Source organism: Homarus americanus, unplaced genomic scaffold (genome assembly GCF_018991925.1).
Source record: "Homarus americanus isolate GMGI-L3 unplaced genomic scaffold, GMGI_Hamer_2.0 scaffold18073, whole genome shotgun sequence".
Lineage (NCBI taxonomy): Eukaryota > Metazoa > Arthropoda > Malacostraca > Decapoda > Nephropidae > Homarus > Homarus americanus.
Window position 1 is genome coordinate 1 of NW_024723489.1, and position 18687 is coordinate 18687.

The 18687-nt window shown below is 41.1% G+C and overlaps 1 protein-coding gene across 1 annotated transcript; it reads left to right on the forward strand.

Moving 5' to 3' along the window:
• The first annotated feature begins 4480 nt into the window (after window positions 1-4480).
• On the forward strand, window positions 4481-11793 carry LOC121863493 (cytochrome P450 6k1-like). The gene is made up of 5 exons (XM_042362170.1): window positions 4481-5205; window positions 6900-7118; window positions 8709-8769; window positions 9884-10074; window positions 10613-11793. The coding sequence occupies exons 1-5, from the start codon at window positions 4494-4496 to the stop codon at window positions 10777-10779; spliced, it is 1350 nt and encodes a 449-aa protein (XP_042218104.1). The 5' UTR covers window positions 4481-4493; the 3' UTR covers window positions 10780-11793.
• Window positions 11794-18687: the final 6894 nt, after the last annotated feature.

Consider the following 18687-nt stretch of genomic DNA (forward strand, 5'->3'; position numbering starts at 1 on the left):
CACACACACACACACACACACACACACACACACACACACACACTGATCATAAGAAGAACATAAGAACATAAGAATGGAGGAAACTGCAGTGGGCCTATTGGCCCATATTGGGCAGTCCCGTTTACACCCAACCCCTATTGCTCATATATCCACCCAACCTATGTTTGAAGCTATCCAGCGTATTAGAGTTAATGATGATGTTTGGTAACTTGTTCCACTCAGCCACTATTCTATTTCCAAACCAATGTTTACCTATCTCGCGCCTAAATCTAAATTTATCTAACTTAAGACCATTGTTGCGAGTTTGCTCCTGGTTGGATAGTTTGAGTATTTTTGTAATGTCCCCTTTGTTTAGCCCTGACTTCCATTTATACACCTCTATAATATCGCCCCTCACTCTACGTCTCTCGAGGGAGTGCAAATTGAGATGCTTTAACCTGTCTCTGTACTCAAGGTTATTAATGCCCGGGATTAGTCTTGTCATTCTCCTCTGAATTCTTTCTAGGGATTCTATATCCATTCTGTCTTACGATGACCAGAATTGAAGTGCATAATCCAGGTGAGGTCTCACACGCGCAAGATATAGTTTTAGGATGACTTCGCTAGTCTTGTAATTTACACTCCTTTGTATGAAACCAAATACTTTATTAGCCTTGTTTCGAGCAAATACAAATTGTTTACTTGGCTTAAGATTTCTACTTATCATTACTCCTAAATCTTTCTCACAGTCGGATTTCTCTATAACAACGTTGTTCATTTGGTTTCTCTGTTTACATCTCCTGGACTAAGTACTTTACATTTGTCCACATTGAATTTCATCTGCCATTTTTTAGACGACTCGATTTTTTGTTTTTTAGATCTTCCTATAGTTTGCGGAGCCCTAGTCAGATTTAATTACACGCCCTATTTTAGTGGCATCTCCAAATTTACGCATGTTGCTGTCTATGCCGATATCTACGTCGTTTATATATATATAATAAAAAATAATGGTCCAAGTACTGAGCCTTGGGGTACTCCACTAGTGATGTTACTCCAGTCGGATTTACTGCAGTTTATGCTCACTCGCTGTTTCCTGTCCTGTAACCACGCCCTAATCCATTTTATAATATCTCCTCCAATGCCATGAGCCTCCACTTTTCTTATTAGTCTTTCGTGGGGAACTTTGTCACAGGCTTTGCTATAGTCGAGGTATACCACATCATAGTCGTGCCCATCGTCCATTGATTCTAAAACAGCTGAAAAGAATGTTAACAGATTAGTTAGACATGATCGCCCGCTTGTGAAGCCATGTTGGGAATCAGTGATCAACTTGTGCTTCTCCAGGTGATTTCGAATAGAGTTTGAAATTATTGCTTCCAGTTATAATTTGCCTACAATTGATGTTAAACTGATTGGACGATAGTTAGAGGATAGTAATCTATCTCCCTTCTTGAAAATCGGTATTACATTCGCTATCCTCCAGGATTCTGGTAATTACATACGGTTTTAAGGACATGTTAAACAACTTTGCTAAGGGCATACTAAGCTCTTCTTTACATTCCTTTAATACTCTGGCAAATATATCATAGAGACCTGGTGACTTATTAGGCTTTAGTTTGTCTATTTGCTTACTAACATCGTTACTATTCACTACTATCTCGCTTAATCTATTTTTTTCACTATCTCTGTATATAGTCGGTGCCTCGGGTATCATATTTAAATTTTCGGTGGTGAAAACTATTGAAAAATATTTATTCATATTATTGCTAATTTCTCCGTTAGCTCGCTGGTATCTGACTGTATTGGTCCAATCTTTTATCGTGTTTTAGTTTGATACATTTGAAAGAATCCCTTGGGGTTTGACTTTGCCTCCCTTGCTACCTTCAGTTCATTATTCCTCTTTGCTTTTCTTATCTCGGTCTTAACCCTACTGGCCAATACCTTATAATAATCTCGGTGGTAAATTTCATCACGATTTATTCTCCTACCTATAGCCTTCCTTTGTCCAATAATATTCTTTAAATAATTATTTATCCATTAGAGTCATTGTTATATGATCCAAGTTTTCTGTATGGTATTTTCTGCCTTTGTGCATTAAGTAACTCAATATTTAAATTGTTGTGGATCTCGTCAACCTCAGATCTTGTGATCAGGTCATCCTCAGCCGTTATATTTTGTGAGGTTATCGTTGTCAGGTCTCCAAGTAGAGTGAGGTCGCCCTCTGTGGGTACATTGTGTGAGGTCATATAATTCACACCCAAACGTGATACCTCTTTTCTCAGCTGCCTTTTCAAACTATCAAAGTTTGCCCTTCTGAAATCTGGAACTTTAATGGAATTTTCCTTGCCACTGCCTTAAATTCTAATATGAATCTAATTTCTTTGTGGCCGCTGTTCGCAAGTTCGTTCCCTACCTCGGCAGTACTAATGAGGTTTTCTCAGTTTGACAGAACTAAATCGAGTATATTATTACCCCGGGTGGGTTCGGTTATATGTTGGCTTAGGAAACAGTCCTGGATTGTTTCAAGAAAATCCTCTGATTCTGGGTTACCAGTAAGGTCGATCCAATTTATTTGACTAAAGTTAAAGTTGCCTACTATACAGACGTTGCTGTGTCTGGATGCCCTGTGTTATTTCATCCCAAATAAGTCGCTCATTAACTCTATCAAGATTAGGAGGTGATTAGATTTCCCCTACCATCGGTTAATTCTATCAAAATTGATTCTTTATTCAGTTCAGTTTTTATTTCCTAATTTATTTCACATTTCACATTATCCCTGACATAGATTGCTACTCTGCCACCTTTCCTAATCTGCCTATCTGTATGGCATAATTTGCAACCTGCAATTTGGTACTCGACAGGTAACTTACGTGAGTCTAAGTTTATCCATGTTTCCGTGAATGCTATTATATCGATTTTTTTAGGTACATTCCAACGCCCTGATTTCATCCATTTTGTTTCTCATACTCCTACTGTTTGAGTAATAGACATTTACGTTAGTCGTGTTCTGAGTCCTCTCTTTGACGCGTTTGGGTTTTAACTCCCTGCCTAAATTAGTTTCGTCATCATTCCTAGCACTATTTCTCTGTAACCTTTCACTTTGTTTATCCTCTGCCACTGCAGTCTCCTCCACCTCCGTACCCATATGTTGCCCTAGCAGTTTAAAGATTTCGACATTTTTTGAATTGCCCTCTTGAGATAGCCAGCCAGAGATGCCACCCCAGCCCTAGACAAATGTACCCCATCCTAAGCATAAAGGTCCCTTCTTCCGTAAAAGTTGTCCCAGTTGCCCACGAATGGGACTGATATTGACTTGCAATATCTGTCAAAACTGCCGTTGACACCAACTGCCCTTGACAACCATTCATTGCCACCTTTCTTTCTAGACAGGACACCCCATATGATAGGGATCCCTCCCGTCTACCTAATATGTTCTATAGCTGTCTTGGACGTATCAAGGAGCTCCTCACAAAAACACCGGCTAATATCATTGCCTCCTGCACTGAGGCAGATAATAGGTTTGTTCCCATTACCAGACAAGATATGGTCCATCCTGTCAACTATATCCCCCACCCCAGCTCCTGGCAAGCAAACCCTCATCCTATTTTTCTTTTTACCACAAAAAGCTCTATCCAAATACCGTACCTGGTAATCGCCAACAATTAAGGTTTTCTTACCTTCCTTGTTCACCCTGTCCCTGACTATGCTAACGTCCAATTCGTCTATCAAAGGACTAAAAGAGTTTTTACACTTAGCTGCTGTTGTCTTATAATTGGTGTGTTTTCTTACCACCAGTTTGGTCGTTCCTCTCCTCACAACCTTCCATTCTCCTGAGTTTTCGTCAGGCACTGGCTTTCCTTCTCTTGTTTCTTTCTTCATCTTCACTAACACTTCCTTTAATTTCAAGTTTTCTTCCTTGACCCTCTCTAACTCGGTCAGAAGTTCGGCCCTCAGAAGGGCACATCCCTGTTCTGAAGTAGCACTAGCCTTTACCGGTATTACAATATGGTGAATTTGTGATTCAGATGAGCTTTATTACCCGAGGTTGTTTTTAACCCCTGCTGGTGAGCCTGGGTCCCTCTCACCGCTTCACCCCCAAAGACCAGCCCTGCCCTCACCCATGACACTACACAGCCTCTCACAGTTCTCTGTACAATATCAACAATCTGTTAACTCTAATCACACTGTCGTGTAAGAAATGTTCAAGTAAAACAACTTGTTTATTTTGTCCTTAAGTTTCTTAGTTCAAATGTTGATATTCTATAACAATGCTATTGGTTAAATCAGTCAGCTGTAATACCCTTAGTAGCTACAGTAGCAAATATTTACATGATTTAAGACAACACTTACCTGCCATCATCCAAGAATTTCAACCCCCAAAACAATTTACAAGTATGAACCGAGATCCTAATGTCTTACTTAAAAGAAAAATACTATTTGTTCATGACGCCACAACTATTTTCATAATGTGCCCCCGTGTTTGATCCTATAACATCTACATGTTATTTAAATACATGTTAATGTTTCTCTTCACCCAGACGTATCACGAGAATGAAGGGAACAACTTCGTAGGCGCCTACGAGATCTTCAAGCCGTCCCTGATCGTGCGTGACCCTGGGCTAGTCAAGCGCATTATGATTCAGGACTTTGACCACTTCAGCGAACGAAGGACAATTAGTAATTCCAAGAAAGACGAATGCTTTAGAGAAATGCTTTTTCTCATCAACGGCAGCCACTGGAAAGGCGTCAGGTCTATTATGTCCCCAACTTTCACCTCCGGCAGGATGCGTCAAATGTACCACCTAGTGGAGGAGAAAGCAGATGCTTTAATAGAACGTCTTCAGCGACACTGCCAAGAGAAATCTTTCGTTAAGACAAAGACAATTTACGCCCGTTATGTCATGGATGTTATAGGTACCTGTGCTTTCGGTATCGAGTGCAACTCCATCAACAATGAGGAGGAAGAATTTTGCAAGAAAGCAAGTGAGCTGAACGCCATCAGTGCGCGGGGAATATTACGGGGAATAGCTCTGTTAACGCTACCTAATTCAGTGTTGAATGCAATCGGGATTTCTTTTACCACTCCACCGTTCCTGTTCTTCCAGCGCGTGGTGGAGGAGACAATTAAGAATAGAGAGATGGGAGTGAAGCGGGGAGACTTCCTGGACCTGTTGCTAGAACAGCGGGAGGAGCAGAGCAACTCGAACACTAAGACACCTAAGTATCGTGAGTGTTGTTCAGGTCTTTGTTTAGTATTTGTTTAAATTCAGATTTGGCATCGGTTGGGAGGATGATTTTCTTCTCCCTGAGGGACAAACAGAAGGCGATCAGTTAATTAAGACAGTATCGGCACTGTTTAGTACTCATCTTGGCCTCCGTCTTTGTAAGTTAATCAGTTATAATATGCATTATCACCAATTAAAATTAAAACTATATAAACGAATCTTCGAAAATCCAGAGCCTTAGTTAGAAGACGCCACCTGGAGCCTCAAGTCACCCCCTGCCTCCTGGTAATGATATAACTTATAATCTGTTTTCATTCGATGTTTATGTAAACATTACAGTTGATAGAACATCTTTGGTCAACACAAGACAGAGGCCACCAAATATGGTCATAGCGTTTATCAGCTGAGATGTACAATAACAATACCCTATTGTTTATATGCATGAATTCCTTATAAACTAAAGAACATACAGTACGTGAATTACTCAATAATGCAACACTATTGATAATAATATTAGATTCGATGTATTTAATGAGAAATGTCTTTAAGGTTAGGAATTAATGTAAGAAAAATTAAAAAGGAAAGAATATATTTTGTCTGCACTTGACGGGGTTTTAAAGTGACTAATCACACGAGATTTAACTGTTGTCTAAATTACAATATTTTGTTCCCCTGTAATTTAATCACGCTTAAAAGTTGGTGTTGGCTGTTGATCTCCAAATAGATTCAGCGGGGCCTAACAGTTTACAGTGTATCAATGTAAAGAATAACTTTTTTTCACAGTATTTGTAATTTCTTTCATTTAAAGTTTTTAAGAGGTGCCAAGGAAATACTGTGACACCGCTAATCAACGAATTTTATTGTGTAGATTCTGCTCACGATAGGTTTAGTTCTTTGAATTTATTAGCTGCCAATCTGAGCTCCCATTAGTATGCATTGACAGATTAATGCCAAGTGTACAACACAACATGCAGCTGACAAAAAAAACAAAACAAGCATCGTAATAAGCTTTTTGATTAAGTAGCAACTTAAGTAGCATGGGACGTCATTTTCTCATTATTTTATTTATTTCTTTGTTTTATGTGATTGCAAGACTTGAAACCCATTGGGTGTCACTTAAAATACGACTTTTCCTCTGTACTGTTTTACTCTCTTGGGTTAAGATCTCGTACTGTAGGTGTGGACGTTCAGTTTGACAATGATCTTTTATTAACTTGCAATAGTTTGTATGGGGGATCAAGGTACAAGTAAAGCCTTTCTTAACCTAACGCTGCTCAGGTTTCTTTCATTCTTATTATGTTCTCAGAGTAGGATAAGTTAGATTAGACTGGAATACGTTTAAGCTAGTTTAAGTTTGTCTGGGATGAGGTTAGGTTAAGTTAGGTTAGGTTAGGTTAGGTTAGGTTAGGTTATACTGGGGTTAGATTAGGTTATGTTATATTAGACTGGGGTATAATAAGATAAGCTCATGTGTGTTTAGGCCAGACTACGTGAAACTAAGATTAACTTATATTTGACTGTGCTAAAGGTTTCTTGTCATTATATAATTGTATCATATCTCACCAAGAGTAAAATTATCAACGTTTTCGGTTAGGTTAGGTTAGGTTAGGTTAGGTTCGATGCTCTTTCACATTACTGTACAGTACAACTCGACCACTTCCTGCTGAGCACTACCTCTTGGTCTCTCCTTTCCAGCTATAAAAGACTCGACGATCGTCGCTCAGTCCGTCCTATTCCTTATCGTGGGTCATGACACTACAGCCGGCACCATGGCCTTCGTCTCCTACTACCTGGCCCGCAACCCACACCTCCAGCACCGACTTCGTCAGGAACTGAGGGACATAGTGGAAGAACACGGCACGCTTACCTACCAGACCATCATGGAGGCGCCATTCTTAGACGCCATTTTCTCAGGTGATGAACAGTTACTTAACTTTTTAGATATTTTTTTATTCTTTCTTTTTTATTTACTAATACTTTTAGAGGTTTGAAATAAAGTAGATGCTCGTGGTTACTCTTCAGCTGCGTTACCAAGAGAAAGCCGAGCACCGTTTGGCTCGCAACACTAAATTTGCTGTGGAATAACGACATTGGATCAATGCTTCCATGGAAGAGTTGTAAAATCATGGGAAATTACTGGCGAACCGAGGCACGGTGCTCTGTGGCCAGTGCCCCTCACGTTGGTTGACTCCCCTGCTGACGGTGGTTGACTCCCCTGCTGATGGTGGTTGACTCCCCTGCTGGCGGTGGTTGACTCCCCTGCTGGCGGTGGTTGACTCCCCTGCTGACGGTGGTTGACTCCCCTGTTGACTGTGGCTGACTCCTGCTGATAGTGGTTGACTTCCCCTATTGACTGTGGCTAACTCCTGTTGACTGTGGTTGACTCCTGCTGACTGTGGTTGACTCCCCTGCTGGCGGTGGTTGACTCCCCTGCTGACGCTGATGGTTTGACTCCCCTGCTGACGGTGGTTGACTCCCCTGTTGACTGTGGTTGACTCCTGCTGACTGTGGTTGACTCTGCTGGCGGTGGTTGACTCTGCTGGCGGTGGTTGACTCCCCTGACGGTGGTTGACTCTGTTGACTGTGTGGCTTGACTCCCCTGCTGGCGGTGGTTGACTCCCCTGCTGACGGTGGTTGACTCCCCTGTTGACTGTGGCTGACTCCTGCTGATAGTGGTTGACTTCCCCTGTTGACTGTGGCTAACTCCTGTTGACTGTGGTTGACTCCTGTTGACTGTGGTTGACTCCCCTGCTGGCGGTGGTTGACTCCCCTGCTGGCGGTGGTTGACTCCCCTGCTGACGGTGGTTGACTCCCCTGTTGACTGTGGCTGACTCCTGCTGATAGTGGTTGACTTCCCCTGTTGACTGTGGCTAACTCCTGTTGACTGTGGTTGACTCCTGCTGGCTGGTTGACTCCCCTGCTGGCGGTGGTTGACTCCCCTGCTGACGGTGGTTGACCCCTGCTGACGGTGGTTGACTCCCCTGCTGGCGGTGGTTACGCTGACGGATTAATTCACCTTAAGTTTAACCCTCCCAGCTATTTCACCGTAAAATTAACCACCCAAATGTTAACCTAACCTAACCTATCATAACCCTCCACCCAAGGTAACATCAGAGTGTTTAATCATCAGGTGAACTAATCTAGGGGCTAATTTTCAGGTGAATGTATGAGAAACTCTTCAGAATGAGATGTGTCTATTTACGCTGTGATGTACAATTTGTTGATATTTTACATTAATATTTAATTCAAAGTTAAATGGAAACCTAACCTAACCTAACCTGACAAAGATATCTTCAGGTGTGTTAATTGCTCTGCCAGGTAATATGTTTTATGGGTTTGTGAATCTTGAGAATTGTATATGTACAGTACAAGACCAAGAAAGGGTATTATTACTGTCGTAGAAGAAGTAGTAATTCTATTATTATTATTATTATTATTATTATTATTATTATTATTATTATTATTATTATTATTATTATTATTATTATTATTATTCCCGAACAGAGACTCAGAGACTCAACCCGATAGCAGTAGTAATTGAACGACAATGTTCTCAAGACTACAGGTTAGTCATACATACACACGCATACTCCCATACACACACACCCATACTGTTATACACATACTCATACAGTCATACACACACTCATATTGTCATACACACACAACCATATAGTCATACACTCACACCCATAATGTCATATACACACCCATACTGTCATACACACACACCCATAGTCATACACCCACCCATAGTCATACACACACCCATAGTCATACACCCATCCATAGTCATACACCCACCCATAGTCATACACCCACCCATAGTCATACACCCACCCATAGTCATACACACACCCATAGTCATACACCCACCCATAGTCATACACCCACCCATAGTCATACACCCACCCGTCATACATAGTCATACACCCACCCATAGTCATAGTCATACACCCACCCATAGTCATACACCCACCCATAGTCATACACCCACCCATAGTCATAGTCATAGTCAGTCATAGTCATACACCCACCCATAGTCATACACCCACCCATAGTCATACACACACCCATAGTCATACACCCACCCATAGTCATACACCCACCCATAGTCATACACACACCCATAGTCATACACCCACCCATAGTCATACACACACCCATAATCATACACCCACCCATAGTCATACACTCACCCATTGTCATACACCCACCCATAGTCATACACCCACCCATAGTCATACACTCACCCATAGTCATACACCCACCCATAGTCATGCACCCACCCATTGTCATACACCCACCCATAGTCATGCACCCACCCATTGTCATACACCCACCCATAGTCATACACTCATCTATACAGTTATACGAGAGAAGTTGGCTAGGAGTGTCACCCAATCACAGATTACCTCACCCTATTGGGCTGACGTCATTGGTTGCCTTACACAAGACACTGGGTGGTGGGAGGAGGAGGGAGTTGTCCTTGGTGGAAAAATACAGTATACACGATCTCAGATTTGGGCATCAATACACATCCCATACAGTCATACACCTGTACAAATCATACACCTGTAGCCTTGCACTTATACAGTACAGTCATACAGTGTTTTATAAAGTATTGTTTGAGTTTACGTGAATCTCTCTCTCTCTCTCTCTCTCTCTCTCTCTCTCAGGTTGCCAGGTACGGACGTTATCTTAAAGAAAGGACAGCATGTTACCGTGCCTGTCTGGAGTCTTCAAAATGACCCTCGCTATTGGACCAACCCAGACCAGTTCCTCCCAGACCGATTCTTGCCCGAGAACAATCACAATGTGATCAGCGGCACCTACCTTCCCTTCGGTCTTGGACCCAGAAACTGCATCGGTAAGTCCCAGACCGGTTGGATGATTGGTCTCTGTGTTGTGTTAAATGTTGATATCACTTTATCTTTTGGTCTGGAATCCAGAACTATTAATGTGTGAGACCATTTTTCCGAATTGTTTAGGACCAATTTGATGTTTTAAATTAAAATAGTTCACCCGTACAGTAGTGCTGTAGCTGAGATCAGTTTTCTGTCTGTACCAACTTGACTTGATTAATTTATATACAAAAAGTGGAAGGCTATACGCATGAGAAGATATTTATTTTAGAATTTTATACTGTACACAGACAAGTAACTTAATTTATTTATTTCTTTATCTTTGCAAGCTGCTTAATTCATACTATAATCTGGTAAAGTCATGAGAACTTACTAAAGCTTAATATGCAACATATATCTTCAGTTGTTCTTGTTCTTCTTCACAGCAGTTGTGTGTTCTATTGTGATCTGCTTGTGACGTTAACATTGCACTTGGGTGTGACGACCCTCTCTCTCTTTCTCTCTCTGTCTCTCTCTCTCTCATAGTCTTTCATATTCTTGCAGGAATGAGGTTCGCCTTCATGGAGGCCAAGTTGGCATTGGCTAAGGTGATCTTGAAGTTTGAGATGTCTCTGGCGCCTGGCCATGAAGAATTGAAATTGTCCGTGGTGGCCATGAAACCCACAGATGACATCATGCTCGTGTTCAAGTCACTCGAAGACGAACAATAAGTCACCTTATTTTGACTTTCCATTGTGACCCTGACTTGGCTCAGATATAACCAAATTTTCTATGAAAACCCAAACTTTTATTGAAACAAGTTAGCTTTTTCATATATCATCTTGAATACATAATTCAATCAATCAGAGTACCGTCCTGATATCTGAGGGTTGGCCCAAGAACGTTTAAAGTGGAGTACTTCCGCTCTAAACGTTTTCGGGCTGTTTTTTACCGATCCTCCAAGATTTTGTATCTCTCTGGGGACCCAGTTTTTAATTTCATTCATCCATCTCAGTCTCTGCCTTCCCCTGGCCCTCCTACCTTCAACTTTGCCCATTAATATCTCTGTTATTATCCCTTCGTCCATAATTATATAACCAAAATATCCCATTTTTCTTTTTCTGTACATTTCAATTATTTCTCTTGAAGTTTTTGCGAATCTTAGTACTTCTTCATTTGTTTTCCTGTCTGTGTAGCTTCTTCTTCGTATTACCCTATAACACCACATTTCAAAGACCCCCAACTCTCTTGCTGGTGTCTGCCGAAGGTGTCCACACTTCTGACCCATACGTCAGTCGTTACCATATAAAATCTTTCAGCAGTCGTTTTCTCAATTTGAAGTTAATGTGCCTTTTCATTGCGTAGATTAAACTTGACCTCTCACCAGAAAAAATACCACTAATTTTTGCCCTATTTTGACCTTCTGTGACCTTAACCTTAGCCCAGTTAAAACTAAAATAAATAACTTTTCTTTAATCTCTAGTTCCATAAATGCGCTGAGTTTCGCTGCAGTTCGTTTGATTCAGTTAAATACATACGTTGATAGATTCCTTACCAGTAATACATTCATTATACCACCTGTTCCTAGTATCATCAGGGATCAACATTATACTTAGCTGTCGTTCCTAAATTTGTCATTGTTACTTCTGTGGTATATGAAGTAAGGATCTACAGTCGTCTCTTATTATTCTATTTTTACCCCATTTTACAATTTATTCTATTTTTACCCCATTTATACAATTTATTCTATTTTTACCCCATTTATAAAATTTATTATATTTTTACCCCATTTATACAATTTATTCTATTTTTACCCTATTTATACAATTTATTCTATTTTTACCCCATTTATAGAATTTATTCTATTTTTACTCCATTTATACAATTTATTCTATTTTTACCCCATTTATACAATTTATTCTATTTTTACCCCATTTACAAAATTTATTCTATTTTTACCCCATTTATACAATTATTATTACAGGGTATTTGTTTTCGTGTAATATGATGAAGAATATGTGAATAAAATTTCTTCACTGATCACATTGCGTCTTCCATTCACTGCGTTGTTATTACCACTGTCCAGGAGAATGTGTGCAGGGAGGCAGGAATAGGTCGCCTCCCTTGACAATACAGTCAATAGTATACTTACTTTTTCCATGCCTTGAACAATGAGTTTTATGGTATGGAGTTATGAGTGTATCTTGACTATTTTCTCTCTCTTTTTCTCACCTTTGCCATATAAGTATTACTACCATTACTACCATGTGGTATATGAGAATGAAATCGTGGTTCAACATTGCCTTGTTATTTACTACTACTTGTGATCCTACCAGAGGCGGACTGGGCACTGTTTGGGGGCCGTGCCATTTAATTTTGTGTTGGGGCCTATTTCACTCCACTAGAACTGATAGTTGGGGCCCATTTCACCCCACTAGTACTGATAGTTGGGGCCCATTCCACCCCACTAGTATTGATAGTTGGGGCCCATTCCATCCCGCTAGTATTGATAGTTGGGGCCCATTCCATCCCGCTAGTATTGATAGTTGGGGCCCATTCCACCCCGCTAGTATTGATAGCCATCCATGACATATGCATTAGTCACCAGGTTTATCATTTTTTGAGAAGAATCATTCACTCGTCTGGTCATCTCCTGATAGTCGTGTTCACTGGGCTATCCATCAATACACCATTAATTAATAGAGAGAAGAGACCTTGGCAATAACATCCCCTGGTGCACGTGTCGTTGGCTCAGTGTAGTTAGAATTTAAAAATCAGGGTAATACCTGAATTAATTTCGAAGATTTTTTTTTTTTTTTTTTTTTAATAAGTGGGAGGAAAGGAGAGCCCATAATGACCGACTGCGGGGGGCTCATGGCCCATGGCTCAATGGCCAGTCCGACTCCGGATCCTACCAATGCACATTGTCATGAAGGCTATGTGTATGGTAACAGAACAGGTTCTTTAGCATTAGAGTAGAATAACACTTTTAACTATAAATGTGACGTGTGAACTTTATGTTTTGTTGTGGGTGAGAGAGGGGGGAGGGTTATGGAGAGAAGTATTACTGGAGTATCCACACTTCCATCTGATAGGGAATTGCATTAAGATAAACAGTACTGAGGAGCGTAAAGAATTTCTGAAAAGAAATCACTAAATTAGAAAAATACTGAATAATGTAGGAATTTTTTGATTAACTTACAGAATTACTAATTAACCTGATAATTGTTGAGTCATACACCCGGAATTACTGAAGAAACTTGGAAAATCACTTAGAATACTATTTTTGGGCTGCGTTGAATCAATTCAGTTTCAGGTATTCATGAGCTGACCGGCGAATATTTCCGGGGGGGCGGGGGGTTCACGTGAGGTTTTCAAGTATAACGACAAAAATTTCATGAAGGATAAGATATAAAGCACATTGATTTGTAACCCACACACGAACATGTCAGTAAAATATTTCAAGCACAATATATATTTTTGTTTACCTTAATCACACATAGGAATAGGAATGAACTGGTGGTCAATTATCATTATTAGAAGCAAACGAGCACACGTAACATTTTCACATTTATGGTTAAGTCTCACTTAACCTCTCTCAAGCAACCTGTTAGAGCGGTGTGGTTATATTTACTAGACAGGACCTTAGAGCCAACCAGGTGAGAATACAGGGGGAAGATGTTTGAGAAGAACTGAATGTATCTACAGATCTCCAAATTGTAGTTTTTTAATCCAAACAGACTACGGAACGGCGCTCAACTCCAGCTAACTCCATGTCATGAAGGAATCAAATTACACTAGATTATCTTAATAATCCTGCAAGTCTTTTTGTATAAACTCAGAATGTTTTATTTTTTTATTCCAACATGTTAAAGATCCGATTCACTACAGAGGTAAACAAACACCCAAACCACTGGGCCTCATCATAACTAACGAAGAGGGTATGGTGGCCAAGCTGGAGCACCTAGCCCCCGTTGGCACCAGTCACCACGTAACGTTGTCCTACAAATTTAACAACTACTTGGTTCATGATAAGAGCAGGCCAAGTTTCAAATATTACAAGGGCTATTATGACGGGATGAGGGAGGAGATGAAGGGTATCCACTGACCTGACTCGTTGAAATATAAAAACGCGGATACTACCGTGAATATCATAAAGAGTAAAGTGAACTATTAGATTGATAGATATACTGACCCAAGACCAAACCCAGTGGCCCCAGGAATACAAGGAAACCGTAACGCACGAACCTTGCGGCGGTTGATAAAGTTAAGAAATTATGCATTCAGGAACCAAGCCAAGTCAGAGTGTAGAAGGACTGAAAAAGCGTTTCAGAAGGCGGTGAGGAGACAATATTATCATGATGGTGAAGTCCCGGTGGAGGCGTGTGTTGATGGTGGTATATCCGTCGAGGAGTAGAGTGTGCGGGGGCAGAGGTACCCTGGACTTAAGTCGCGGCGCGGGCAGCTGCACTGAACCTACACTAGTACAGTGACCACTGGCAATGAGGAAAATCACATGTTAAAACTATGATATGTAATAAATAAAGTAAGACGTTGAATAAGTTAAAAAAATAAATAAATAAATATTACTTAAAAAATCATATGCAGTTAAGTACCCCTATTGCTGTTAAAAAAATTCCGTACTGCCAGAGGTCAGTAGTGTAGGTTCCGTGTGGCTGTCCATGACTTTAGTCTTAGAGGTAGGGGAAACTTATGACTCTAATGTATCTTGAGAGATCTGGGGCCAGTGTTTGTTTCCAGTTACAGTGGTTGCAGAGGTCGATCCAGGGGTTGGGGGGGGGGGTGTCAGTACTCCTCCCATTTTCATCAAAATTTCCAATACTTTTCTTGAATGCAGTATTGTACTCAGACGTTTTTGTATAGTAAAAAGTAATTACTATTAACCTCAGAATATTGGTCAGATTTAAAAAACAAAAAAACAAAAAACAAACAATGCCGGGCTTGCAGCGACAACTCCTCCCCCCAACCCCCCAAAAAATCCAGCTGGGTGGGGTAGTTGTGCTCGCCATGTTCCCCCACACACAACTTCTTGGATCCATCCCCTTGTTGTTGCGGTAACTGTGCACCGAGCGTGGCTGTCTCCAGTGCCTGCCTGCTGCATGTGTTTCATATGTTGGGTCCTCTGGTTTACTGTAGTTGGTTTAGTTAGTCTTAATGTCCTGTTTGAGCTTTTTATGATTCTTTATTGGCGTTTGTTGGATGGCAGTTGGATAGTTATGAGTGTAAGCTGGAGGAGACACCACATGTGGGTTACATCGTGAAGGAGAGGGCTAGTTGTGAGGGAATTACCGGTGTTACTGCAATTATGGATGGAAACTCCTGTGTTGTTATCTGACCCTTTCCTGTGGCGAGTAGCGGGACGTCCAAGGTGATGTTGCTGGTCTGAGGTCTTTACTTTTACTTTAGTTTATCCTCTCCACCGCTGATCGGACTGTTAGCCGCTTTGCCAAGTACTGGCTCCAGAATGTCTCTGTACCTGCGCCAGTGTTGGTCAAGTCTGGTCTTAATGAGCTCACACTCAGTGTCGTTACAAAACTCCTTGGTAGATTATTCCAAGAGTTCACAATTTCTCTCTATCTTTTTTTTGGGGGGGGGGAGGGGGGAGGGGAAATTGTGGCTTCTTTAACCTGGGACTGTGACTTCTAGTATATGCGGGCATCCACCACTTTCAGGCATAAACACTCGACTGAGTAATGTCCTCTGACTCACATTACATCACCCCTTGCCCATTTGTAATATAAGCAATAAACAACTACAGGTGTTATATTCTCTCTGGGTATCGGTCTGTTGCCCCTCTTTTGGATAGTCTCAATTAACCGAGTCTGTAGCATATTTCAGGGATCAGATGGGATGACGTCATGACAGTAACCCAGAAGGTGAACAACCAACTTTTGAGGAGCCTTGTGAGGGGCGGACCATCTGCTATGTGAACAACATTCGTATTCGTCCTACTAGCTTATTAGCTTGATTTACCTTCTCACAACACCGAGAATTTCCGTATGTTATCATTATACACATACAGGTCTTTTTCACGTTTGGCCTCAGTTTTATGATGTCTCTTCGTACCGTAGGGATGTGTGATACGCTTCCTTACTACTGATAGGAACGTAGGTGCAACCTTTAATATTTCGTGGCGTTGAACCTTAACAGTCATTCCTTTGACTTCTCCTGAAGCTGACCGCGATCTTCTTGTAGCGCTTCACAGTTTGTTTAGTTCTTAATTTCCCCTAATAACTTAGCATCGTCCACCGACATTTGTATGGAAGGGTGTTTAGCATCTGGCATATCATTTATGAAACAAACAAACAATAACGGCCCAGTACACTGCCCGTCGGTACCCCGCTTGTCATGGGTACACTTCACGATTTCGTGCCATTAATCACCACTTTCATTATTAATCATACTTTCAGTATGGCCAATGACTGGGTTCTGGAGAAAAAATTCTTAATAAGCACATTTAATAACAAAAATAACATTATTTTCACCGATAGTTAACACTCTATAAGAAGTTAAAACTATTCCTCTCCTGCTAACCAAAGTCACCAGTCATGTCCAACGTTTCATCACTATTCGAAGACACCGTTGATAGACGACACCAACTCTGGTCTACTGTATGTCCTCCACTAGAACTTAAAACTCCCTCACTGTCGTAGAGTTGAGCCATGGTGAGTAGGGAGTAAGTAAGTTGGCGCTAGTCATGAGTTGCAGTATAGTTGGTCTACTGTAGGCGGTAGTGTGGCTGGATAGGATTGGGTGAACGAGGAAGCGAATGATCAGGTCAGGGTAAGCCAAGTATAGATAGGGCGTCTCCTGCTGTCCAGCCCTTAACTCAGGTACAGGAAAGGAACGTCAGAAATAATACAAAATACAAAACTCCAAACTGTATTGGAACCAACAACCAAATCTTCCATTAATAAATCTCTAATCAACAGAAATAATGTTGAGGTGAACCATTTAAAACAGAACAAAGTTTTCTCTTATAAATCATCATGACAAAATACAGGAAAGAACACCACAGATTGGAACCGAAGCTTACCTTTGTCGTTATTGGCTGATGGGATTATTGGGAGGTCAAGCGACTGTCCAAGCACCTCACTCCCATAAACAAACCTTATAGGTAATGAAGACTCGAAGTAGGACAAATGATGCCACTCGAGGGAAGTTGAAATTTTACTCAATAGTTGGCGCTGTTAGATGGCCTCACAGAGCATGTAACAAAAGGATAACTAAATAAAATTTAACTATTCACAACCACACGCTGCTTGCTGTCATGAAAGTCTCTGATCCACGTTTAGTTCGGACGTTATCCCGAATTCCATACACTTCCAGTTTAACCTTTAGCCTTCTGTGAGGTACGCTATCAAATGTCTTGGCTAAGTCTAGGTATATATTGTCTATATTGCCACCTCGTTCCAGAATCTTTGTCCACACGTCCAGCAACTGAGTAACTGCGTCAAGCAGGAGCGTCTGGGCATAAAACGGTGTTGGAATTCCTTTACGGGGTTGTTTCGTAGTACATGTTCTATGACGGCATAACATATAATGCTCCTTGGTAATTTATACACTACACTGGCCAAACTCACCGGCCTTTAGGTGTTTGTGGAGTGGCGATCACCCTGTTTAAATGTAAGTGTTACATAAGCCATTCTCCAGTCGCTGGGGACCTTCCGCTTATCCATACATCTGCAGAACCGGATTTTTAGGGGCTCAGCGAACTCATTACACAACTCTCTTAACACTGCACTCTGGGCTCCTCACTCTCATGGCCAGGGATCTTATAGACCTTGAGCTTTGGTAATTTGGTTCTAATGCACTCTTCTGGGAAGGAACTCCATGTGCTTTAACGTTGTGTTAAAACTCTTTTCCTCAAACGCAGGAGGGTCTTCACATCCTTTCTTGTGAACACCGAGGAAAATAATTTAACGCCTCCGACTTGTCCTGATTTTTTTCCCTCGTAACTACCATCCTAAAATCCCAGGATTGATACGCCCACTAGAGTGTTCAATTTTGATTTTGCGTTAAGGTAGAACGTAGGTTTGATTTGTCCTCGTCTGCAATCAGCTTCTGAAACGCTTTTTCAGTCCTTCTACACTCTGACTTGGCTTGGTTCCTGAATGCATAATTTCTTAACTTTATCAACCGCCGCAAGGTTCGTGCGTTACGGTTTCCGGTTTCCTTGTATTCCTGGGGCCACTGGGTTTGGTCTTGGGTCAGTATATCTATCAATCTAATAGTTCACTTTACTCTTTATGATATTCACGGTAGTATCCGCGTTTTTATATTTCAACGAGTCAGGTCAGTGGATACCCTTCATCTCCTCCCTCATCCCGTCATAATAGCCCTTGTAATATTTGAAACTTGGCCTGCTCTTATCATGAACCAAGTAGTTGATAAATTTGTAGGACAACGTTATGTGGTGACTGGTGCCAACGGGGGCTAGGTGCTCCAGCTTGGCCACCATACCCTCTTCGTTAGTTATGATGAGGCCCAGTGGTTTGGGGGTTTGTTTACCTCTGTAGTGAATCGGATCTTTAACATGTTGGAATAAAAAAATAAAACATTCTGAGTTTATACAAAAAGACTTGCAGGATTATTAAGATAATCTAGTGTAATTTGAT

Excerpts from the sequence above, each read along its gene's own strand:
- LOC121863493 (XM_042362170.1), top strand. The coding sequence starts at position 4,494 with ATGTTAATGTTTCTCTTCACCCAGACGTATCACGAGAATGAAGGGAAC. Across the intron at positions 5,206-6,899 it reads CACTAAGACACCTAAGTATC|CTATAAAAGACTCGACGATC; the intron begins GTGAGTGTTGTT and ends TCTCCTTTCCAG. Across the intron at positions 7,119-8,708 it reads CTTAGACGCCATTTTCTCAG|AGACTCAGAGACTCAACCCG; the intron begins GTGATGAACAGT and ends ATTCCCGAACAG.